At 35.5% G+C, this 20,896-nt stretch overlaps 1 protein-coding gene across 2 annotated transcripts in view; it reads left to right on the top strand.

Annotated features, from left to right (window-relative positions):
* The window catches only part of LOC122800827 (phospholipid scramblase 1-like), a 604,453-nt gene that overhangs the window by 195,119 nt on the left and 388,438 nt on the right, over window positions 1-20,896 (top strand). For both annotated transcript variants that reach the window (XM_044070117.1, XM_044070116.1), the window contains 2 exons: window positions 1,616-1,770; window positions 18,856-18,898. In XM_044070117.1, the coding sequence (XP_043926052.1) occupies window positions 1,714-1,770; window positions 18,856-18,898 (100 nt within the window). In that variant the 5' untranslated portion in view covers window positions 1,616-1,713. The remainder of the gene's footprint in view (window positions 1-1,615; window positions 1,771-18,855; window positions 18,899-20,896) is intronic.

Below are 20,896 nucleotides of genomic sequence, written 5' to 3'. Positions count from 1 at the left end.
CTTTAACAAAGTCAACAAATGCCCAGTCTTTCCACTTATTCTTATACATCCATATTTCACAAATGCAGTTGATCCTTTACAGTTTCACATTTACTCACTAACTTGATGGTTTTCTTCCTTTTCATCTCCATCTCCCAGCTCCAGATTCTGGTTCAATTCCATGGTACTCTTGATTCTTCTCATCTTCTCCAGTGCTTTTCTCTGTCTCTCAAGCATTTTCCTTTGGAACAGTGAAAAAAGTTTCACTGGCAAAGTCTGTCTGTGTGCTTTATTAATCAGAAGAATGAGAAGCATAATCCCCTTCTATTTGATGACTCATTTATTGTTGGACAAACTTTTGCATTTCCTCCTTAGCCTGTTTTGCATCAAATATGACTTTGATCTCCCAGGAAAAAAAACAGCTGGATACAGCAGCTTGAATCTCACACCTACCACTCGTCATTCCCTGACTACTCAATTAAATTTGTTTCTCTTCTGCCTGGTGTACAGTGAATAATCATTTTCCCCAAACACTCTACTGTCTCCAAGTTTTAATACTTTGCCTTTTTGCCACAGTTTGTCAGGATCAATTTTTTCTGCTGGTAGGGTTGCATCTTTACTAATAAAGGACTCGGTTGCTATCTCGTGGCCAGATTTGGAACATACACACCATTTGCCCTTTCAATTGACAGTTCTTATTGTGGAATACCAGTCCACCTGCTTATTTGTGCCATCATGAAATGAATACAGTCTATACCTTCCAGTTTCTCTAGTACAGCAGAAAATCTCAGAATTTCCCTATTTGCTCAGTCCTCTAATTTTATCATTTTTTGAAACATCTTATCTTGAGCAATTTCATACTCAGCCAGCATTTTCTTCATTCCAGCCTCTAATTTTTGCAGTTTTATCAGCTCATCTGAATATCTTTTTAATGCTTCTTCTATTTTCCAGTCTTTTGTTATTAGCGTTGATGTACTCCAACCTTCAGTGTTTTGTTTATTTAATCAGCTCTGAGCTCATTTGAATTATTTTTTTCTTCTTGATTACTGGAAACAATGTCTTGCACCAAAGCTGGAGTTTGAACTGCATTTTTTGCTGAACAGCTACAGGATTCTTCCCAGTCAGTGTTTTCTTTTCACCTTTTCTAGTTAGTTGATTTTCTTTCAGGCTCTCTTAGTTTCTTCTTTGCATGCATCCAGTCAGTGTACTTACTAGCCCATAACTGACTTTTATTGAAGCTGTCAATATCACTGGCTGTTATTTCTCAGTTTCTTTTTTCACTCTGGGAGAGCTGAAGCCAGGCTGATGATCAGTGTGCAGCCATCTTGGAAGTCAGGGAGGTTGGTACTTGGTGTGCTGTGATATGGAAGTGGTAGGGTCTATCACTAGTGCTAGTATCCACAGATGAGGTGGCTGAACATGTCTGTCACTTGCCAGGGAAAAGTAACTGAAAAAAATATCATGCAGCCAGATGATATAGATTACACAGGTACTTTATGTGCATCCTTGTATCTTATGTACTATATTTTGAACATATACCTACAAAAAAGAGAGAATACTCTATGGTAAATATGCACTGTTCTATTGTATCTGATGACAGGAATGTAGAATTCAACAGTGCATTTCCTTTTTACAGCATCACCTGAAGACCCCAGTTATGGTTCACAGAGTTTCCTCCCTGGAGCTCCAGCTATTCCACCCCAAAAAAAGCCTGCAAGGCCTGTGACCCTCTGGATGCCAACACCTCCACCAGTCATTAACTGTCCCCCTGGCCTGGAATACTTAAGCCAGGTAATTAGTTAGTTTAAGATATTTCATGATGTGTTTACTATTATTTCATATGAATGCGATTAGTTTGTTTTTAATAATAACTGTTACGTCTGTTTTAGATTAGTTTTCAGTTTTACATTTGACAACTGGCAGTTATGATGACAGTTTAATTTTACCAGTATGCAAATAACTGCAGAAATATTCACACAACTATAGACCATTGCATCTATGTTATGTAATATTATATATTATACAATTCTTCCTCTAAAACGTGCACGCTGATTGGCCAGCCCAACCAGCGTGCCCGTTGTAAATCCCTCAATATACTAACGGAAAAAGGTCCGGTCGCCCGGACTTTTTCCATTAGTATAAAACACTGTCTCGCTATGTTAAAAGAGTTTAACACAGCGACACAAGTTTAAAAAAAGCAACGCAAATCTCCATTGCTTTTTTAAAGCTGTCTCGCTATGGTAAACTCCTTTAACATAGCGACACAGTGTGTAAAAAGCAACGGAGATCTGGCGATCTCCGTTGCTTTTTTTTTTAAACCTGTCTCGCTATGTTAAATGGGTTTAACATAGCGAGACAGCTTTAAAATAAGTAACGGAGATCTCCGTTGCTTATTTTAAAGCTGTCTCACTATGTTAAACCCATTTAACATAGCGAAACAGTAAAAAGCAGTGGAGATCTTGCGTTCTCCGTTGCTTTTGCCCACAGCTCTGATGTACTGCGTAGGCATGCACAGTACATCAGAACTGCCGCGGAATACCAGACAGCTGCGGAAGGGCAGCAAAGAGACATTATACAATGCCATTATTTAAGAAAAGTAATTATTTCTTTTCTTAAATAATGTCATTGTAATAACAATAACCACTTCTGGGTGTGGGTAATGCGATTTAACCACGGTTGTCTTTGTTTGGTCCCTCGGGCTTCGCCCTCGGGACCAAACCATGCCAACTGTGGTTAAATCCCGCATTACCCACACCCAGGCGTGGGTTATTGCTATAATGTTAAGAGGAATGAGTTAAAAGATTATCATAACATTATCACCTTGCAAAGCTTGAGATTACTTACCAAAAATTAAGGATTGTTTTTATTTTTATTCTGTCCAGTATAACTTTTTCATTTTCTGTTCTACCTAGTTCTTGGATAATTACACAGAAATGTCAGCAAATGTTATATATGGTTTATGCTTCAATGCACTTTTCATGGTTCAATGAGCTTATTTAATAAAAAGGATGATTGGCAAAAGTTTTTTTTTTTCAGAAAGGGCATGTTTTCTTCATCCTCTCCACATACAGTGAGCTTTGCCTCTTGTGCACCCTAAACTAGAATAACTAACTCCAATGTCACAAACCCTGAGACAAGTTAGAAAATTCTTGCGTGATCTCTGGAAAATGAAACAAGTTAAATCATATGACAGACAATGAAAAGCATTAACAGCAAAACAAAAATCCTTTAATGTTTTATTTGGGTTTATATTTTTCCCACAGCATGGCTTACCTGAAGGTTCTACTGCCTTCATCCAGGAGATAGATTCTATTGAGCAACAGTTGAACCTCCTGGGCTAAGTGAGAGACCAACAGCTCATTCATTCCTTCTTGTTTAGGTAGCCCTAATGTCCCATTCATCCCCCAACAGTGAAAATCAGGTGGTATGGACAGGCCAGCTTGCTGATCCTGCATATCAGCCTTCTTTGGCCCTAGACCTGCCTCCCTTGTGGCAGCTTTCCAAGCTCAGCTGTGTGCTTCCTACCATAGCAAGCATGTCTGTGCATGCTCACTTAGCTAGTTACATTGCACAGTGGCAGTAACTGCTCATAGGCTCATACTCTGCAGATGTAACACCAAGCATCACCACTGGGTGTCATTAGAGTAGTGAGCTAGCGCCACTTCCCAACCCTCGGGATCATTCAGTCAGCAGCAGGCACACCTTCCCATCCTCAATGACCCAATCTACTAATCAGACTTAGCTTTATCTCTTTAAACCACCTTTTGGGTTTGGTTTATCTTTAGGTTTGTAATGAGACATGGTAAAAGTAATGATCACCAAAGGTAAGATCTACAATCACTGAACATCTCATAAGATAAGAGACTAATAACTTAATTATCCCATTTACTATGGATCTGGACACCACAAAAGATTGCACTACATTTTTAAGAAGTAAAGCACTTCATCTTTTTGTAGTAGAGTTATGTGGGCTTCATTTCAAAAGTGATATGCTTATAGTCCTGTCTTATGTGTCTTATATGTTAACACCACACATAGAACCTAGATCTGGAAGACCTAAAAAAGTGACAGAAGACTTAAAACTCACATGAAGACAGAAGTTGCCTTTTATTCCTTTTTCATCTTCTAAAACACCAGCCAGATACTTATCTGACAGCTCCACTTTGAATAGCCCTTGCTTTTACTGATAAGTACTTTGCAACAGTCAACAGCTGGATAACCTGTTTATTTTGTAGCCATACACAGAGTCTGCCTTGCAAAATTTGTTTCATATTGATGACAAGGCTATAATCACAAATCACTGAAAATTTATATTTTCCCCTCCATCATTAGTCTTGTGGAATGATTAGCTTCAGTTTTTGTTTCAAAATGTCAACAGTTCAACCTCCAATGGCCAGCTCCATGGTGTAGAAGGATAAAGACCTAGCAACAACCTAGGAGGCGATCTAGGTTTGAATAATGGCTCAGGTGTCTGAGGTATGGCTGGGAAGGGATGAGTGTGCCTATACCAGGGGGGAGGTCATCTGCTGCAGATGAACCCTGAAGGGAGCATGGTCTGTAGAGGGGAGGGGAGTAGCCCTCGGATATTGCTGGCAAAAGCTGGGGTGTGGGCAGGGAAGTAAGGGTAGGTCATTTTAATACCTACTCTAAGGCAAAAGAAACAGCTGCCAGCACCATCCTCTGGGATTCCATTAAGATCAATGCAAGCCCCAGTTCACTTGGAGTAGACAGGAGAAGAAAGGAAGAATGGGTCAACCTGAAGATGGACAAGGATACTAGAACTTCTGGAAAGAATGAAGCAGAAGAGCAGGGAAAACAAAATTTATCCTCCAGTGGTTTTGAATCTGTAAGGCTCAAATCAAAAGAACTGAGATGAATTTCACTGTGAGCTGCCCTGCAGCAAAGCATAAGAGACAAGTGTGCCTTTTTTTCATTCAGCAACAACAACAAGGAAGCTATCTAGGCATTTAACACTTTTTTCTCTAAGAGAGTAAGAGAAGAGGATAAATAAAGAGTCTAGCAACACTGAAAATGAAGAATAGTGTCAGCCAAAGAATATGACATTTGTCAGACATTTAATTTTCACCAGAAACTTCAAGGCACGAAAACTTATAGATGGATGTGATTCTAACCTGGAGCAGGGCATCTGACTTTGAATCTGGAGAGTTGTGTGATTCATTAAACAAAGACTAAATTGTGTTTGGCATATATAATGACTTCATAAAAAACAGACTGTTGAGAGAATCAAACCTAAACTTGAAAAAGCCACTGATGTGTGTTGTGTGACTGAACTAACACATGCATAGCTAATTTCACTAACTGATGGCATGGGACTATGTAAAACTGATAGAGAAACTAAGAATATGAAGAAAAGCAAGGAAACTATCAACATAATAAATATAAAAATCAATGGGATTACACACTGGAGCAAAACTTGTTGGCTAGTAAAAATGAGTTTCAAAGAATCACACTCACTGTACTCCTTATGGCTGTAGGCATGAGAAGAGGTAAGGTAAAGCAAATAAATCAAGTAAGCATGGCATGCAGTTCAGCTGGACATTTTACAAGAATGTGCTTTATCAGAATAAGATACAAAAATAGGAAATTAATATCCAGTAGGCAGACAATAATATATAGACCATGCCTCTCAACATTTAAGTGCAAGAAATCTAGACAAAGCTAAAATAGTGGGGGGATAAATGCCAAAAATCAGGGACAAATTTAAAATATTGTTTTTATTAACTTAGAAACCTGCTAGAATAATAGGTTTTTCATCATCATGCATTTTCCGAAAGAAATGAAGCCTGAAACTCAAATGTACACCATTATTTAGTGACTTTAGTCCTCCATGATTTACCAGAAAATCATAAATTTTATGAGTAACAGACCAACAATATGAGCCAAAAATCTGGGTATTCTGTGAAAATCTGGACAGCTGAGATGTATGATATAGATCAAAATCATTTTGAGTTCTATGAAATAGTCAGCTTTGTATACTGTGTAAAGCTAAGTGAAAAATGGAGATCATGAAATAAAGGGGTCTATATTAAATCAGCAAATGCTTAAAAAAGTGAACGCTGATTTATCGACCTCATGTAAGCGAAAGTTTACAATCTCGAATACTTCGCTGTTCCAAAAAAGAAAAGAAAAAACTTTAAAACATTACATAAAGTGGGTGGCTGTGCCCCCCAAACCCCCCTATTTAAATATACCAACTCCGAGATCGCACTACAGTGATGAAAACAGGAAAATAACAAAGGCGACCAAGTGATTTCTTTCCCAGGGAAAGAATTTGCTTATATGTCGTTTCGGTATTTTGCCATTTTATGCGTTCAAATTAGATCAAGACTCATTTGAAAGAATGCGTCTTCAATCATATAATAGGGAACCATAAAGGGGTCTATATTAAATTAACAAATGCTTAAAAAAGTGAACACTGATTTATCGACCCCATGTAAGCGAAAGCTTACAATCCCGAACACTTAGAACAGCGATTTTTTTCCCAGGGAAAAAAAATCTCTGCTCAAAAAAGAAAAAAAAACTTTAAAACATTACATAAAGTGGGGGACTTCGCTCCACACCCCCCCCAACATGGGGGGCTGTGCCCCCCACACCCCCCTACTTAAGTAGACCAACTCCGAGATTGCACTACAGTGACAAAAACGGCAAAATAACAAAGGTGGCCAAGCAATTTCTTTCCCAGGGAAAGAATTCGGTTATATGCCATTTTGGTATTTTGCCATTTTGTACTTTCATGTTTGATCAAGACACATTCGAAAGAATGCGTCCTCGATCATATAATAGGGAACCAAAATAAAGTGTATCAAAAAGTGTAAATCTGTCTCAGAAAGAAAGCTTAGCAGAAAAAGTGTACATGAATTGCAAATGTTTTAATATGTAATTTAAATACTAGAGCAGTATAACATAAAATGTAATGATACATTTAGAACTTTATTGCTAATTAGCCAGCTGAATTAATCTGCTTACATATTGTTGCCTTATTCAAAGATTCAACTCGATATTTGTGGTGACATATGTCATGTGTTTATAAATATAAGGTCTGCAGACAGCTGTTTCCAGTACTACCTCTGCAATATCAGTTAAAGCAAGCCAGTGTCCTTGGTAATGATATATGTGTGTCTACAAGAATGAGGAAGACAGTACATGTTGTATAAATAGAAACTGGATGGAACAAGCAGTAGAGAGAGGGAATGTGTGAATTATCCAGTCACATATGTACAGAAAGAGACAGTTTAATTCATAAATTTGCAAAGGCAGCTAACATTGTGCATATATTTAAATAGATGATCTAAACATTCAAGGAGGCAGTCAGTGATGGAGAGAGTGCAGTGCTAAGTCAAAGATAGTATAGAAACTGATAATTATGCCGAAAAACTTTTGAAATAAAGAAAAGTCAGAATTTTAGAAAGACTGGATCTGTTCTTTTAGTGTGATTATAGGTGCAGAGGCACAATAAGTAATACACTGATGTGCAAATTTAGTTTTTGTCTTATGTTTCCAAGGAGTACACATTCAATAGTATAAAGCAGTCTATAAATTTTAGTCTCAATCTGATTAAACATTCGTAAAGTTATATGAGTTGTCAGAGTACCTGTAAGCATTAATAACCATTAATAAATGTGTACATGTAGTCAGGTAATATAATGTGATTGGCATCAGCTGTTTGTAACACTGTATTTTATCTCCAGTTATGCAACTGTTTGACTCATAGTAATGGCCTGCATTGTTAGTAGTTTTTCTAAGGGACTAGGATGATGGTAGGAATATGGAAACTGCTCGTACAACAAGACTGTAGTCACCAAAGATTTATTGAAAAAACACACACAACTCCTGGTTAAGCGCTTTCGACTGTATCCCAGTCTTCTTCAGAACAATTAAATGCATAAACTTGTGATATATGTACATATATCCCTTAATTATACAATAATGTAATTGATATAAAAACCGCCAAAATAATTAAAGAGACATGGCCATTATTCGCATATGCTATGAACTATTCTCCTACCTTAAAATCAAAACACTTGTTGTGAAATGAATTGCATAAATACAATTTTGTAATAATATAAATAAATATATGCATTAAAAATGTATGAATAAGAATAATATGATAAAAGTAATAAAAACTATTGTAATATCTGTATGCACAATACTAATGATGCTCCACCTGAATGTACTAATTGTAACAGTGTTTAAAAATATGTAACAATATGTATACCCATCTCATGTTCTAAACAATGATATTGTAAAAGCAACTACACTGTGGATGGTGAACACCTATGCATTATTCTAAAGCTAAAAAAGGTTTAATGCTAATAAAATCATTGAGACCAAGTGGTCTCGTAGAATCTGTTAGAATTTGCCATTTACTCTCACACAGTGCCAATCTCATTTTCTAGTCACCCCCAAAAGGTGTGACCTCCACCTGTTCAATGATAGAAAATAAAAAGCTGTGGTCGTCTCCTTTCTCTAATATATGCCTATATAGTGCATTTTTAGTATCATGTTTCCCTATTTTATAAAGATGTTCATAAATACGCCTATTCAGCTGTCTCTCTGTCTTACCTATATAGTGTGCATTACATTTTGTGCAAACAGCTAAGTAGACCACATGCTTCGTTTTACAATTACCTTTCCTACATTTGATAGAAGTATGACAGATATCATCCAATTTAATTATCTTATTCAAGTTAATGTATTTGCATTGTTTACAATTTCCACATTTGGCTGTGCCCTTAAATATATCATGTGTTTGTGTGTTGTAACTAACACTTTCCAGTAACTTTTTCATATTGGGGGCTGTCTTATATACACATCTTGGTTTTGAACCCAATATATGTTCCATGTCCATGACCATTAGTGTCATCCAATATCTTTCTAAAATTTCCTTAATGATATATGTACTAGGAGTGTACATAAGTATGCAAACCATACTTATTGTTGACGTCAATAATGTACGTAAGGCATCCAATGCGCAGACGTGAAGCCTTAGATCCAAACCACATGGATGTGGCGATGTGAGCACACCGGACTGTGGCTTTCCCAAAGCCCTACAAGACACGGATGGTGTCTTTGACTATCTTCCAGCTCCGCATATAAATGAAGGTACATCGGAGGTATGTAGGGCGGATAGTATCAGGGCTTTGGATTTAGCCCATACCGAGGACGACCAGTTATTGAGCGAACGCCACGAGGCTTTAGAACATGATTTTACATTTGATTACAGTTTTTGCAAGAAGCGTATGGACAAACATTATGGTGGTGCCCGCCCCAAAGTTATAAAGGATATAAGCAGTAGAACCAAGTACGTTCCGGACAAAAAAGGTACTGTTATACATAACTTGGAGCAGGATACTACCAGTCCTACTAAAACAGTGACAAATTTGATGATGTACACAATGCTAGTAGAAAGAATTTGAAGGACAATATGTGTAATGGCGACTATATGTTTGAACAATTTTTAAGTGACAGTAGAGATTATTTTGAATCTGACACGAGATATATCAATGGCAAAAACTGTTATACCGAATGTAGTTATTCATCATTGAAGGAGCATATTTTAGATTTTTTTTAAAAATTAACTGCTTTTAAGAATACCAAAATTGATTGCAGCTATCTATCTAAGTGTCTTAAGCTCAAAACTGTACCCAAAGGCCTAAGGTTTTTCAAATTACCATTAGGTATTAGTTATACATCTGGTGTTGTGAATGAGTTTAATGAGTTATTTGATGGATTTGGATATGTGTTCATGAAATTATTAATTAAACATCAGGATGAGAAATTAAGTATATTAGCAGATGAATTAGAACATATGAACCATACTATTACTCAGCATAAGGACTATGAGTGTTTAAAAGATTTGTACATGAAGCAGTACACATTTGCAGATAATAATGTGCATAATATTGTAGATAGGAAAAATAGGAAAATGCAACGTGACATGGAGGCATATAAGAACGACAGGGCCTATGTGTGGCCGAGTTACAAAGGCCTAGATGTACATAATAAATATCCACCTAAGAGAAAAGAACCGAAGAACTCTTATAGGGAAGAAAATTTTCAGAGGGGAAGATTTTTTCCAGCTTGGAAGGTTCAAAAACAATGGCACAGGACATAAGTCCGCCCCGTATTATCAAAAGTGATAACCCCCGGTCGATTACTGGTAACACATTTAAGACGACTGATTCTAATAACTATGTGGAGATGGAGACCTATGATTTGAATTTGATAGCTGAACAAGCTAATACTCTCAAACCCAGAATTATATCATATGATGGTTTCAATGTTTTTAATTACACTACTATAGAGATTGATAACACCAGTGCCAAATTGTTAAGTAAAGGTATGAAGTTCATACCTATGAGAGGATGGAATGTACTTGATAGTATTAAGGAGGTCAAAAAATATTGCAGGAAGTTGAATTTGGCATTGCAATTTGACAAAAATACGGATTCTAACACTAGGGCTAAAGGCATAGCAGGAACTGATCTCACTAAAAAAAGTACATATATACCGATTTCCAACCCCCATGTTCATAATTTTGAGCAATTAGTGTGCAATGATATTTACTGGACATATAATAAGATGAAAAATCAAGGGAATCATATATCCGACAACTTAACTTGTATGGAAAGAAAAAGATTATTTGACATCATGAATAACAGAGATATTAGGGTAATGAAACCCGACAAAGGAGGTAGAGCTGTGATATTCCATACTGATGAATATAATCAAGAGATTCACAATATTCTTTATTACTCAGGAAATTATGAGAATATTTCATTGAATCAAGTTAACATCGGTCATAAGCGTATTGATCTTATTATTGAAGAATACCTTATTGACAACAGGATATCTAATGACACATATTCATATGTGAAAGTAGATCATCCGGTTTTATCCAAGATGGTAGGTATCCCCAAGATACACAAATCAATCGAACACCCTCCATTTCGACCAATTGTGTCAGGTTCCAGGTCGAAAACCTTCAACATAGGAAAATTGATTGACAGATGGCTCAAGAAGGTATATGACAGTATCCCCCATATAATTAAGGACTCTTGGAGATTTTTGGGTGAAATAACCAATGATATATGGAATTCTAACTTGATTTATTTGACAGTGGATGTCATCGACCTTTTCTCTAGTATTCCTAAGATAGAGGGATTAGAATACTTCGAAAGAAGTTTAAAAAAGTACACCGATTTCTCATGGGAGAAAGTCAGTTTAATATGTGACATGATGTCACTAGTGTTAGATTATAATTACATCTCTTTTCAAGGAGAGTATTTCAGGCAGACCAAGGGAGTGGCGATGGGAGCAGCTTGTGCTCCCATCTTCGCGAACTTGGTTATGGCTGAGTGGGAATCCGAACATGTGTTCAAGAGTGCATTCTTTCATGACATCGTATTATATGTCAGATATTTGGATGACATTTTTATATTGTGGAAGGCGTCTGTGGACAGATTACAGGAATTCATGCTGTATTTAAACAACACAGTTGACTTTTTGCAATTTACTTATGACTACAGTTATAAAGAGATTTCCTTTTTGGATGTATTTTTGAGCCATGATACTCGGGGGTTCACTTCCAGAATATATAGAAAACCCACATTCTCAAATGACTATGTCCATTATAGTAGCAACCATCCACCACACGTATTTAAAAATGTGATTAAAGGGCAAAGTATACGTGCAGCGAGAATGTCATCAAATACGCAGATTTTGGACACTGAACTTAACATCATCAAGGAAATGTTTATCAGTAGAGCTTATCCAGAAAAGATGGTCATGGATGTAATCAGCTATGTACAGAACGAATGGGGAAATAAATACAAACCCTTATTAGGATCTTATAAATTGGACAAACATGAGGGGATACACAGTGATTCATCAGGCAGGGTTTGCATACTTACGTACACTCCTAGTACATATATCATTAAGGAAATTTAAGAAAGATATTGGATGACACTAATGGTCATGGACATGGAACATATATTGGGTTCAAAACCAAGATGTGTATATAAGACAGCCCCCAATATGAAAAAGTTACTGGAAAGAGTTAGTTACAACACACAAACACATGATATATTTAAGGGCACAGCCAAATGTGGAAATTGTAAACAATGCAAATACATTAACTTGAATAAGATAATTAAATTGGATGATATCTGTCATACTTCTATCAAATGTAGGAAAGGTAATTGTAAAACGAAGCATGTGGTCTACTTAGCTGTTTGCACAAAATGTAATGCACACTATATAGGTAAGACAGAGAGACAGCTGAATAGGCGTATTTATGAACATCTTTATAAAATAGGGAAACATGATACTAAAAATGCACTATATAGGCATATATTAGAGAAGGGAGACGACCACAGCTTTTTATTTTCTATCATTGAACAGGTGGAGGTCACACCTTTTGGGGGTGACTGGAAAATGAGATTGGCATTGTGTGAGAGTAAATGGCAAATTCTAACAGATTCTACGAGACCACCTGGTCTCAACGATTTTATTAGCATTAAACCTTTTTTAGCTTTAGAATAATGCATAGGTGTTCACCATCCACAGTGTAGTTGCTTTTACAATATCATTGTTTAGAACATGAGATGGGTATACATATTGTTACATATTTTTAAACACTGTTACATTTAGTACATTCAGGTGGAGCATCATTAGTATTGTGCATACAGATATTACAATAGTTTTTATTACTTTTATCATATTATTCTTATTCATACATTTTTAATGCATATATTTATTTATATTATTACAAAATTGTATTTATGCAATTCATTTCACAACAAGTGTTTTGATTTTAAGGTAGGAGAATAGTTCATAGCATATGCGAATAATGGCCATGTCTCTTTAATTATTTTGGCGGTTTTTATATCAATTACATTATTGTATAATTAAGGGATATATGTACATATATCACAAGTTTATGCATTTAATTGTTCTGAAGAAGACTGGGATACAGTCGAAAGCGCTTAACCAGGAGTTGTATGTGTTTTTTCAATAAATCTTTGGTGACTACAGTCCTGTTGTACGAGCAGTTTCCATATTCCTACCATCATCCTAGTTCCTGAGTCGTTGCTGCTTGTTTTTGTAGTTTTTCTAAGGGGTTACATCAGTGACATTTTGTTCCCATTTCCCTTCTACTTGTTTGAATATAAAAATGGTCCAAGTCTAAAGTGAATTGCATAGGCAGCAGATTTAAAAAGAAATCAAAACATTGCTTGTTTCAGCAGCATACATGCAATATATCAGATGTTATTCCCAGTTATTAAATTCAGCCTAAGACTGACTGGCTGAGAGTCAAAAATTGAAACTTGAAGTATCGTCCATACCTTGGTATTCAGAGACTATGCAAAGGTTTTATCTACTTAAACTGAGTGATGACCCAGTTAAATTCAAAATCTCTCAACCTTGATGACCTCAATGCTTACCCAGAATTCCTTACTGCCAAATTCAATACACATTTAAATCTCTGTATAGATACATCTGCCCCCCTCAAAAATAAATATAATGCTAAATTCAAAAATGAACTCCTTTGATGGAACCATGTTTTAAACAGGCTCTATAATAAAAGAAAAATCTTCATTGTGTACAAAAATAAATCTAACTCTCCAGAAGCAAAGAGCGTTCTTTCTTAGCTAAACAAGGAACTCCGGGTCTTTATCAAATTTATATGAGATAAAATATCCACTCAGTTGAAAAATAATCACAAAACCTTCTTTAACTATGATAGTAACCTCAGAAACAATGATCAGCACTGCACATAGCTAATAGTAAATTATATCACATACTCAGGCCCAGAAGACATTGCAATCTCCTGACCAAAATCAGCTCTAACTTTACTGCTTCTCCTTTGTAATATTCTTAGATCAAATGCCTGGATCTATATCCCCCCCAAATCTTCCAAGAACAAATTCTCAGGGCACTATGTAAGGCCAAGAATACTGCTTCTATAGGGCTAGTTAACATACCAGGCTGCCTACTAGTTAGGTTGAAAAATGACTTGTTAGTCCCCATATACAGGCTATTCAACGCCTAATGCATATGTGGACCTCACAAAGGTTTACAACACCTTCCCGTACTCTGGCACTGTAGTTAAACTGTCCCAGCTATATGGTAACTCCTGTGTGTTTTGTTGTTGAGAAAACTGGGTCATAAATAGAAGCCAGTAAGCAAGGCTGGGTGTCTCTACCTCCTCCAAAAGACCTCTCACTAACAGAGTGCCCCATGGTTCATACTTTGGGCCACTCCTTTTCAGTATTTACTTATCAAAGGTCAAAGCAATGTTAATAGTTTATGACTGGCTACATTTGCAGATAACTACACACTTGGTGCTGTCATAAACTCCTCACAGAACACCAGGAACCTAAGAAACAGCCTTTCCCAAACAGTTTAGCACCACTGGCCCTCATGGATAGGGGAAACATGTAATTATTCCAATTATTTATTTTTGGGCCATGTTTAGATATTCGTATTACAAAATATAAGGGCTAAAAATTACCAGGGGAATACAAAGCCAGGCTTCTTAAGATTCTCACAGATCAATAGTATAGTAAGTACCTATGAATCTATGAATAATATGGAGATATGGCCTAACCATATTTAAAGCTAGTATTCAAGCTTATATTTCTCTGTGCTAAATCGCTGTGTTATGGAATAGTTGACTGAATTTTCTAGTTTATAGAAACTTAGGTTAATACATATATAATTAGGAATTAAACTAAGATATTTTTGAGTAAATGCAAATTATTTGTGATTTTAATAAAGATAATGCAAATATCAGTCTACTCTATATGAAAAACCCATCTGTTTGACCAACATTTTCTGTTTATGTGCTTTATTACTTATTATTCATTAATCATCATCTTATAATGCATCTCATCACATAGATTTGTATAGTTCGGAATATTGTTTGGAGATATAAATTATTCTTTTTTTTAATAGTACATAGTAGTACAGATTTAAACTTGACCTAGATAAGGCACTGGTTAAATAAATTATGTAACTGGGACGATAGTAATCAGTGTTTTGTGCTAAACTAAACGGTGCTTTAATGAGTACCATCTCTTACTTAAAAAATGTATGATGTTGACCTTGCAAATCCCAATAGCTTTTCTTAGGGACATATGGAATGGATAAGACTTGCCTGAAGTAGCAACTTGTGGCAAAAAGAGCATTTTTCTTTTGCACTGAACCCATGTGCAGTTTTTGTGATATCCATCCTCCATGTACCATATACAACAATGAGTTGTCATTTTATTTTGCCTAATTTATATGTTTTGATTACTAGGCTATCCAGCTGTGCCAAGTCCAATTTCAGGAAAGGTTTGGGAAGGAAAGCTCCAGAATTACTATTACTGTGCAGCCATAACATTATTTATTTATTTATTTATTTATTTATTTATTTATTTATTTATGTATTGACGTTTGTTAACCAGGAAAGTCCACTGGGTTGAAAACCCATTTGCAGTCGAGGCCCGGGGAGAAAAGCTCCATTTACAACATTCGGAGATAATTAACATGTATAACATTTACATAAATTTTCTAGTATTTTAGAACAACTTTTCTACAGAATCATAATACATCGACTATCCAGTTTTATACAATTGTATATATAACATATACAAATTTTTAGGATTAGTATAATAAAGATTTTTTTTTTAAAAGTACATAGTCTAATTAGTGTTTGTAGTATACATAGAATATTTTTGTGTAAATACAAGTATAAAGAAAGACAAGTCACTATTATTAAGATAAGAGAAAAATAGAAATTCAGATGGCTATACATACAAAGGCCAAGATGGCCTAAAGTGGGATTTTAACAACTATAAAAAAGATGAAATTCACACATGATTAACTTGAAATTGATAGGTGTTTTATAGTTCCAGATGTGTAACATAGCTTAAGGAAGTTTATGATTTTGTGAGCAGGGGCATATAGGTTTATTAAGGAAGTGATTTTTTTTAAGGTGAGTTTGAAATTTTTTAAAGAATCCAATTGTGTGATAATGGAGGGTAGGGTGTTCCACAGTTTAGATATGGCTTGTGAATAGAGACTTTGTCCAGCCCTTTCATTGCATTTGGAAATGCTTAGGAGTTGCTTGTTATTGGATCGAAAGTTTCTGGTGGGAGTGTAGAATTGTAAGATCGAGTGGAGAGATGGGCAATTTTCTTTATTGTATATGATTTTGTGAGCTAGGGTTAGCTGAATATAATGAAGGAAGTGGGGAAATTCCAGCCATTTTAGTTCCTTAATGGCTTAACAGTGTCCAGTTTGGTATGATAGTCCAGTAGCAAATTTTGCTATTTTATAATAGTATGACTATAGTTTGTTGTTTAGGGATGTGTGAAGGTTAGTAAAAATGGGGGATCCATAGAAGAGGGATGGGAGTAGGAGGGTATTAACTTTTTTTATTTGTGTTGGTGTATTCATATATAACTTCTGTCTGTAGAGTTTAACTAGTTGAAAATGTGTTGCTGCTCAAAGGATAGTTTGTCATCGATAGTAATACCTAGTAGATTTGCTGACTTTACTATTTCGATATCAGTCCTATTAAGGGAATAAATCTTAAAGTCATGAGGAGGTGGCTTAGAAGAGAACAGTAATTGTTTGGATTTTTTGTGATTTAAAGGAAGTTGTGATTCATTAAGCAAGATTCTATGTTAGTAAAGGCCCTTTGTGTTATTCTTTGGAGGTCGGAGAAATTTTTGGAGGAGGATATGATTGTGTGATCATCAGTGTACTGGATGAATAGGCTTTGGAGAGATGCAGAGTGAAGATAATTTATGAACACTTTAAAAAGCAAAGATCCTAAAATAGACTTCTGTGGGATGCCTGTTTTATTGACAATGTATCCATATTGTTTATTTTTTCCATTTAACTGATTGCTGTCTGTTATTCAGGTAGTTGGAGAAGCAGGTAAGTGCATGTTGGGAGCATCCTAGAGCTGCAAAATGCTTAAGTAGTTTAGTGTGTGATACTGTGTCAAATGTTTGTGACAGGTCCAGTAAAAGCACTGATGTTAATAGACCAGCGACCAAAGCATTGTTCACAGCATCAGTAATAAGCTAGGTAGTAAGTTAAGAAAATGCACACAGTTCAATATAATACAAAATTCTGTGAACTTGTGTATACATTTTTAAAAACAGAAAGGGAAAGAGGAGGACTATCCATCCACATTTACCTGCAGAATTATAGACAAATCAAAACTATTTACCAACAAATATTTAGGGAAAAGGCCCTAAGTTATGGATACTTTTAAAATGCTGGTAGTATTAAGGTAGAATTTCTCAAAATAATTTCCAGTTTTAGGAGGGATGGAACAAAAGATCAAATCAGGGGCATACCACCAGAATCTGGGCATTTGAGAGGTAAAAGAAGAGGTGGCAAAAAAAGTAGAATGTGGTGACTGTAAACAAGATGTGTGGATAAAGGATAACAACTTGTAGGTAACAACAAAGGAAAGGAGGAAGAAAACAAGATTAACATCTGAAGGGTAGAATAAGTGAAAATGGAGGTCATATTGAGACATAACAAGGACTTTGTGTGATCTTCAACAAGTCACTTAACCAAACATTGCTGTCGAGTCACCCTGAAAAGGGACTGCGTACAGTAGGTCTACCTGATTAGAAATGGGGGTAGGTTTGGCATAGTGACTAAGGTATTCTCTTCATAGACACAAGGTACATGCTTTGATTCTGACCTTGAGATATTTATTCTTCAGGCTTAAAATGACCATTCAGGGCAGTTAACATGGTATTTACCTATGAATCTATCAATTAATATAATATTCAATAAGACAGAGGTAAATTAAATAAAGGAATTTATAGCAATGTAACACTACAAGTGTGGTATAATGGCATAGTGTGACTTGACCAAAATGTTGATTGAAGTGAAACAATACTTGATGGTATGATTATGTCAACCACTTAAGTGACTCATGCGCTGTTATCAATGTATGATCGTTGTCATGTACTGTATCTGTAACTTTTAGGGCTTCAACCACTAGTTTTGTGAAGCTGGTGGTGAAATCTGTTCCAAATCTGATGACATTTTAAAAGCTGGACTAGCTGCTCCCTAGAAGTTGGATTTAACTGTTTCAAGCACTGTGTAAATGTGAAAAGTGATTCCATCTTGATTAACCACCTAAAATAAAATGAAAAAAAGTGTTATTTCATTTTACGTAAACTAAACTGACCTGAAACATACATGAAGTTTGATTAATAAAAAATGTATAGATGGTTCATGAGGGAAGCTGATCAAATGCCTTATGAAGTTTGCAGCAGGAAGGTATATAAAAGAAATTTGTTTTACTGGTGCTTTCATCATAAGCACTTCTTTTTGTTATATGGTGTATTCAAAATTAATTATCTTATAGTGTATTTGCACTTATTTGTGGTCTGCTGAATATCAATTAAGGCACTTTTCCTTATTAGTTCAGCATTTTGCAGCTCTCAACAGAGTTACATAATGTTAGTGGTGTATAAACAGATAAGCCCAGCCAGAGATGCGGTCAAATCACAGGAAGTTTAATAGATTAGTGCTTTCTTCCCATCATTAACTTAGCGCTAATCTATTAAACTTTCTTTGGTTTGAATTTGCCTCTGGTTTGAGTTATTTGTTTGTAGTAATTGCCAGAGTTATTTCCTTGGTTTAATTTGTGATGTATACCCTGATTTCTATGCTAAAAATAATAATTATTATTATAAGAAGAAGAAGAATATTACTTATAATAATGATTCAACTAAGAATATGTACTGCAATTAACATTGCTTATATTACTGCAGTCTTTATCAAAACAAGCATTAACACTGTCTTATAATGTGTTTCTACTTCCAACAGATAGACCAGTTACTTGTCAATCAGAAGGTGGAACTTTTTGAAGGTATGCAGCTAGTTGTAACACAGCAGATTAGAATGCTTAATATCTATTTATTTGTTTGCTGTCGTGGGATAGCTGTTCATTTCTATTGAAAAAGTGACTACAAGCTTTTAATGCAGCAGTGATATAGAATAAATGAATCAGATGAACAGTGACACACGGTATTAAGAGTAGATCAGAGCAGAATTAAACTTAATTTCTGCGTTATAATCAAGGATATTGCTTTTTCACATTTACAACAATTAGATTCTATTATCAGGAACTGTATTTCTGCGAAAGAAATGAAATGATTAAGTAGAATTTTTAATGATTATTTTTATGCCACTGTAACGTTTAGTGTGTCAGAAATAATTTGAGTAAATCCAGATCCTTTATTTTACAGGCTGAATGAAAATATGGCAATATTGTATGTAATGAACAAAAAGTAAAACAAAATCCTGTACCAAGCGCACACGTTAAAATTCTAGGATGCATTATATTACACCTGCTCAATGCCAGAGGGAGAATTTGATTGTCTTCTCTGCTGTTGGATTGCTCTGTTGGCATAGAGGTATAAAGCCCTGAATATGATCCAGGTGACCCAAGCTCAACTAGAGTTCCGGTCAGCTCTTAGAGATAGTGTAGAGGGCAAGAGAAATTAAGTGGCTGAGTCTGCCCACCTCAGTCAGGGAGTTAGCTGGGGCACTTGTCAGCAAACACTGGAGGAATATGCATGAGTTGCCTGTCTTGTGTAGGCGGGGTTATCTACAAGCTTACTTTGTTAAAGCAAGTGAGCAACAGGCCTACACTACATATAGTCCCACTGCATGCCTTCTGGTAGAAAATTATAATACTAGAGAAGAAAAAATAAATTGAAGTTAAAGCAGGCACTGGCTTCTATGTGTCTGTGTGATGCATATGTACTGTCTAATTGGAACTTCAAAGTTCATTACTGTAAAGAAGTCAAATAACTGAAGTCACTTTAATACTTTTTGGACATCTAAGATGAGATATACTTGATTTAAAATGTGCAATGTGTTGCCTAGTAAAATTTTATAAATTACACTATAAATTAAGTCAACCTTTGTAACAATTTGTGATATAAAAGGGCATTCACACACACACACACACACACACACACACACACACACACACACACACACACACACACACACACACACACACTCACACGCGCACACACACACACACACACACATATATATGTATATATATATATATATATATATATATGTATAGATATAGATTGTGTGTGTATATGTAGATAGGTAGATATATGTATATATAGACATATGAATCTATGTCAAGTGTTTAAACTATAAGGTGTTCAAATACTAACACACACAAGAAAATATTTTGAATCACTAAGATTTGAATACAAAAGGCTTTGAATCACAAAGATTTGAAACAAAACAGAACTGTTTTATTGCAGGGGATGAGATCCCACGTATCCCCCCTACACCACCTGCTACTTAAATATACCAACTCCAAGACTATATTGCAATTGGGAATGGGCAAATTCACAGATCCTCACTGCATCATAGTCCCACATATTTAAATAGAAGCAATGTTTGGAAAGTTTATTTTCGAACTTTGCAGCAAGAGATGTACATATCTGTCTAAATATATATATATATATATATATATATATATATATATATATATATATATATATATACTTTTTACTGATTAAAAAAATGCAAATGCTCACATGAGAAAATGTTCTCTTTTAAGATGATGATTTTGCCAGCAGCGGTTCAAATGAGATAGCATTGCAGCAAGGTAAGGGAATTTGCCCTTTCACTAATGTTGTACGATATCTGTGTTAGTATATTTAATTGGCAAGGGGTCTGGGGGCATAGAGGGCTTTCCCCCTTGCAAAAAATAGTTTTAGTGCCTTCCCCATTTTTGATCTTTTTATATTTGCTCAAAAATAATAGCCATTTTAACATTCACTCTTTTCAGCATTCAAAGTTTCATGTTACGTGTGATCAAATGAAAGTC

Source organism: Protopterus annectens, chromosome 4.part1 (genome assembly GCF_019279795.1).
Source record: "Protopterus annectens isolate FY-2018-M chromosome 4.part1, PAN1.0, whole genome shotgun sequence".
NCBI lineage: Eukaryota > Metazoa > Chordata > Ceratodontiformes > Protopteridae > Protopterus > Protopterus annectens.
The sequence above is the reverse complement of the archived record's forward strand: the minus strand, read 5'-3'. Positions and strand labels throughout refer to the sequence as shown.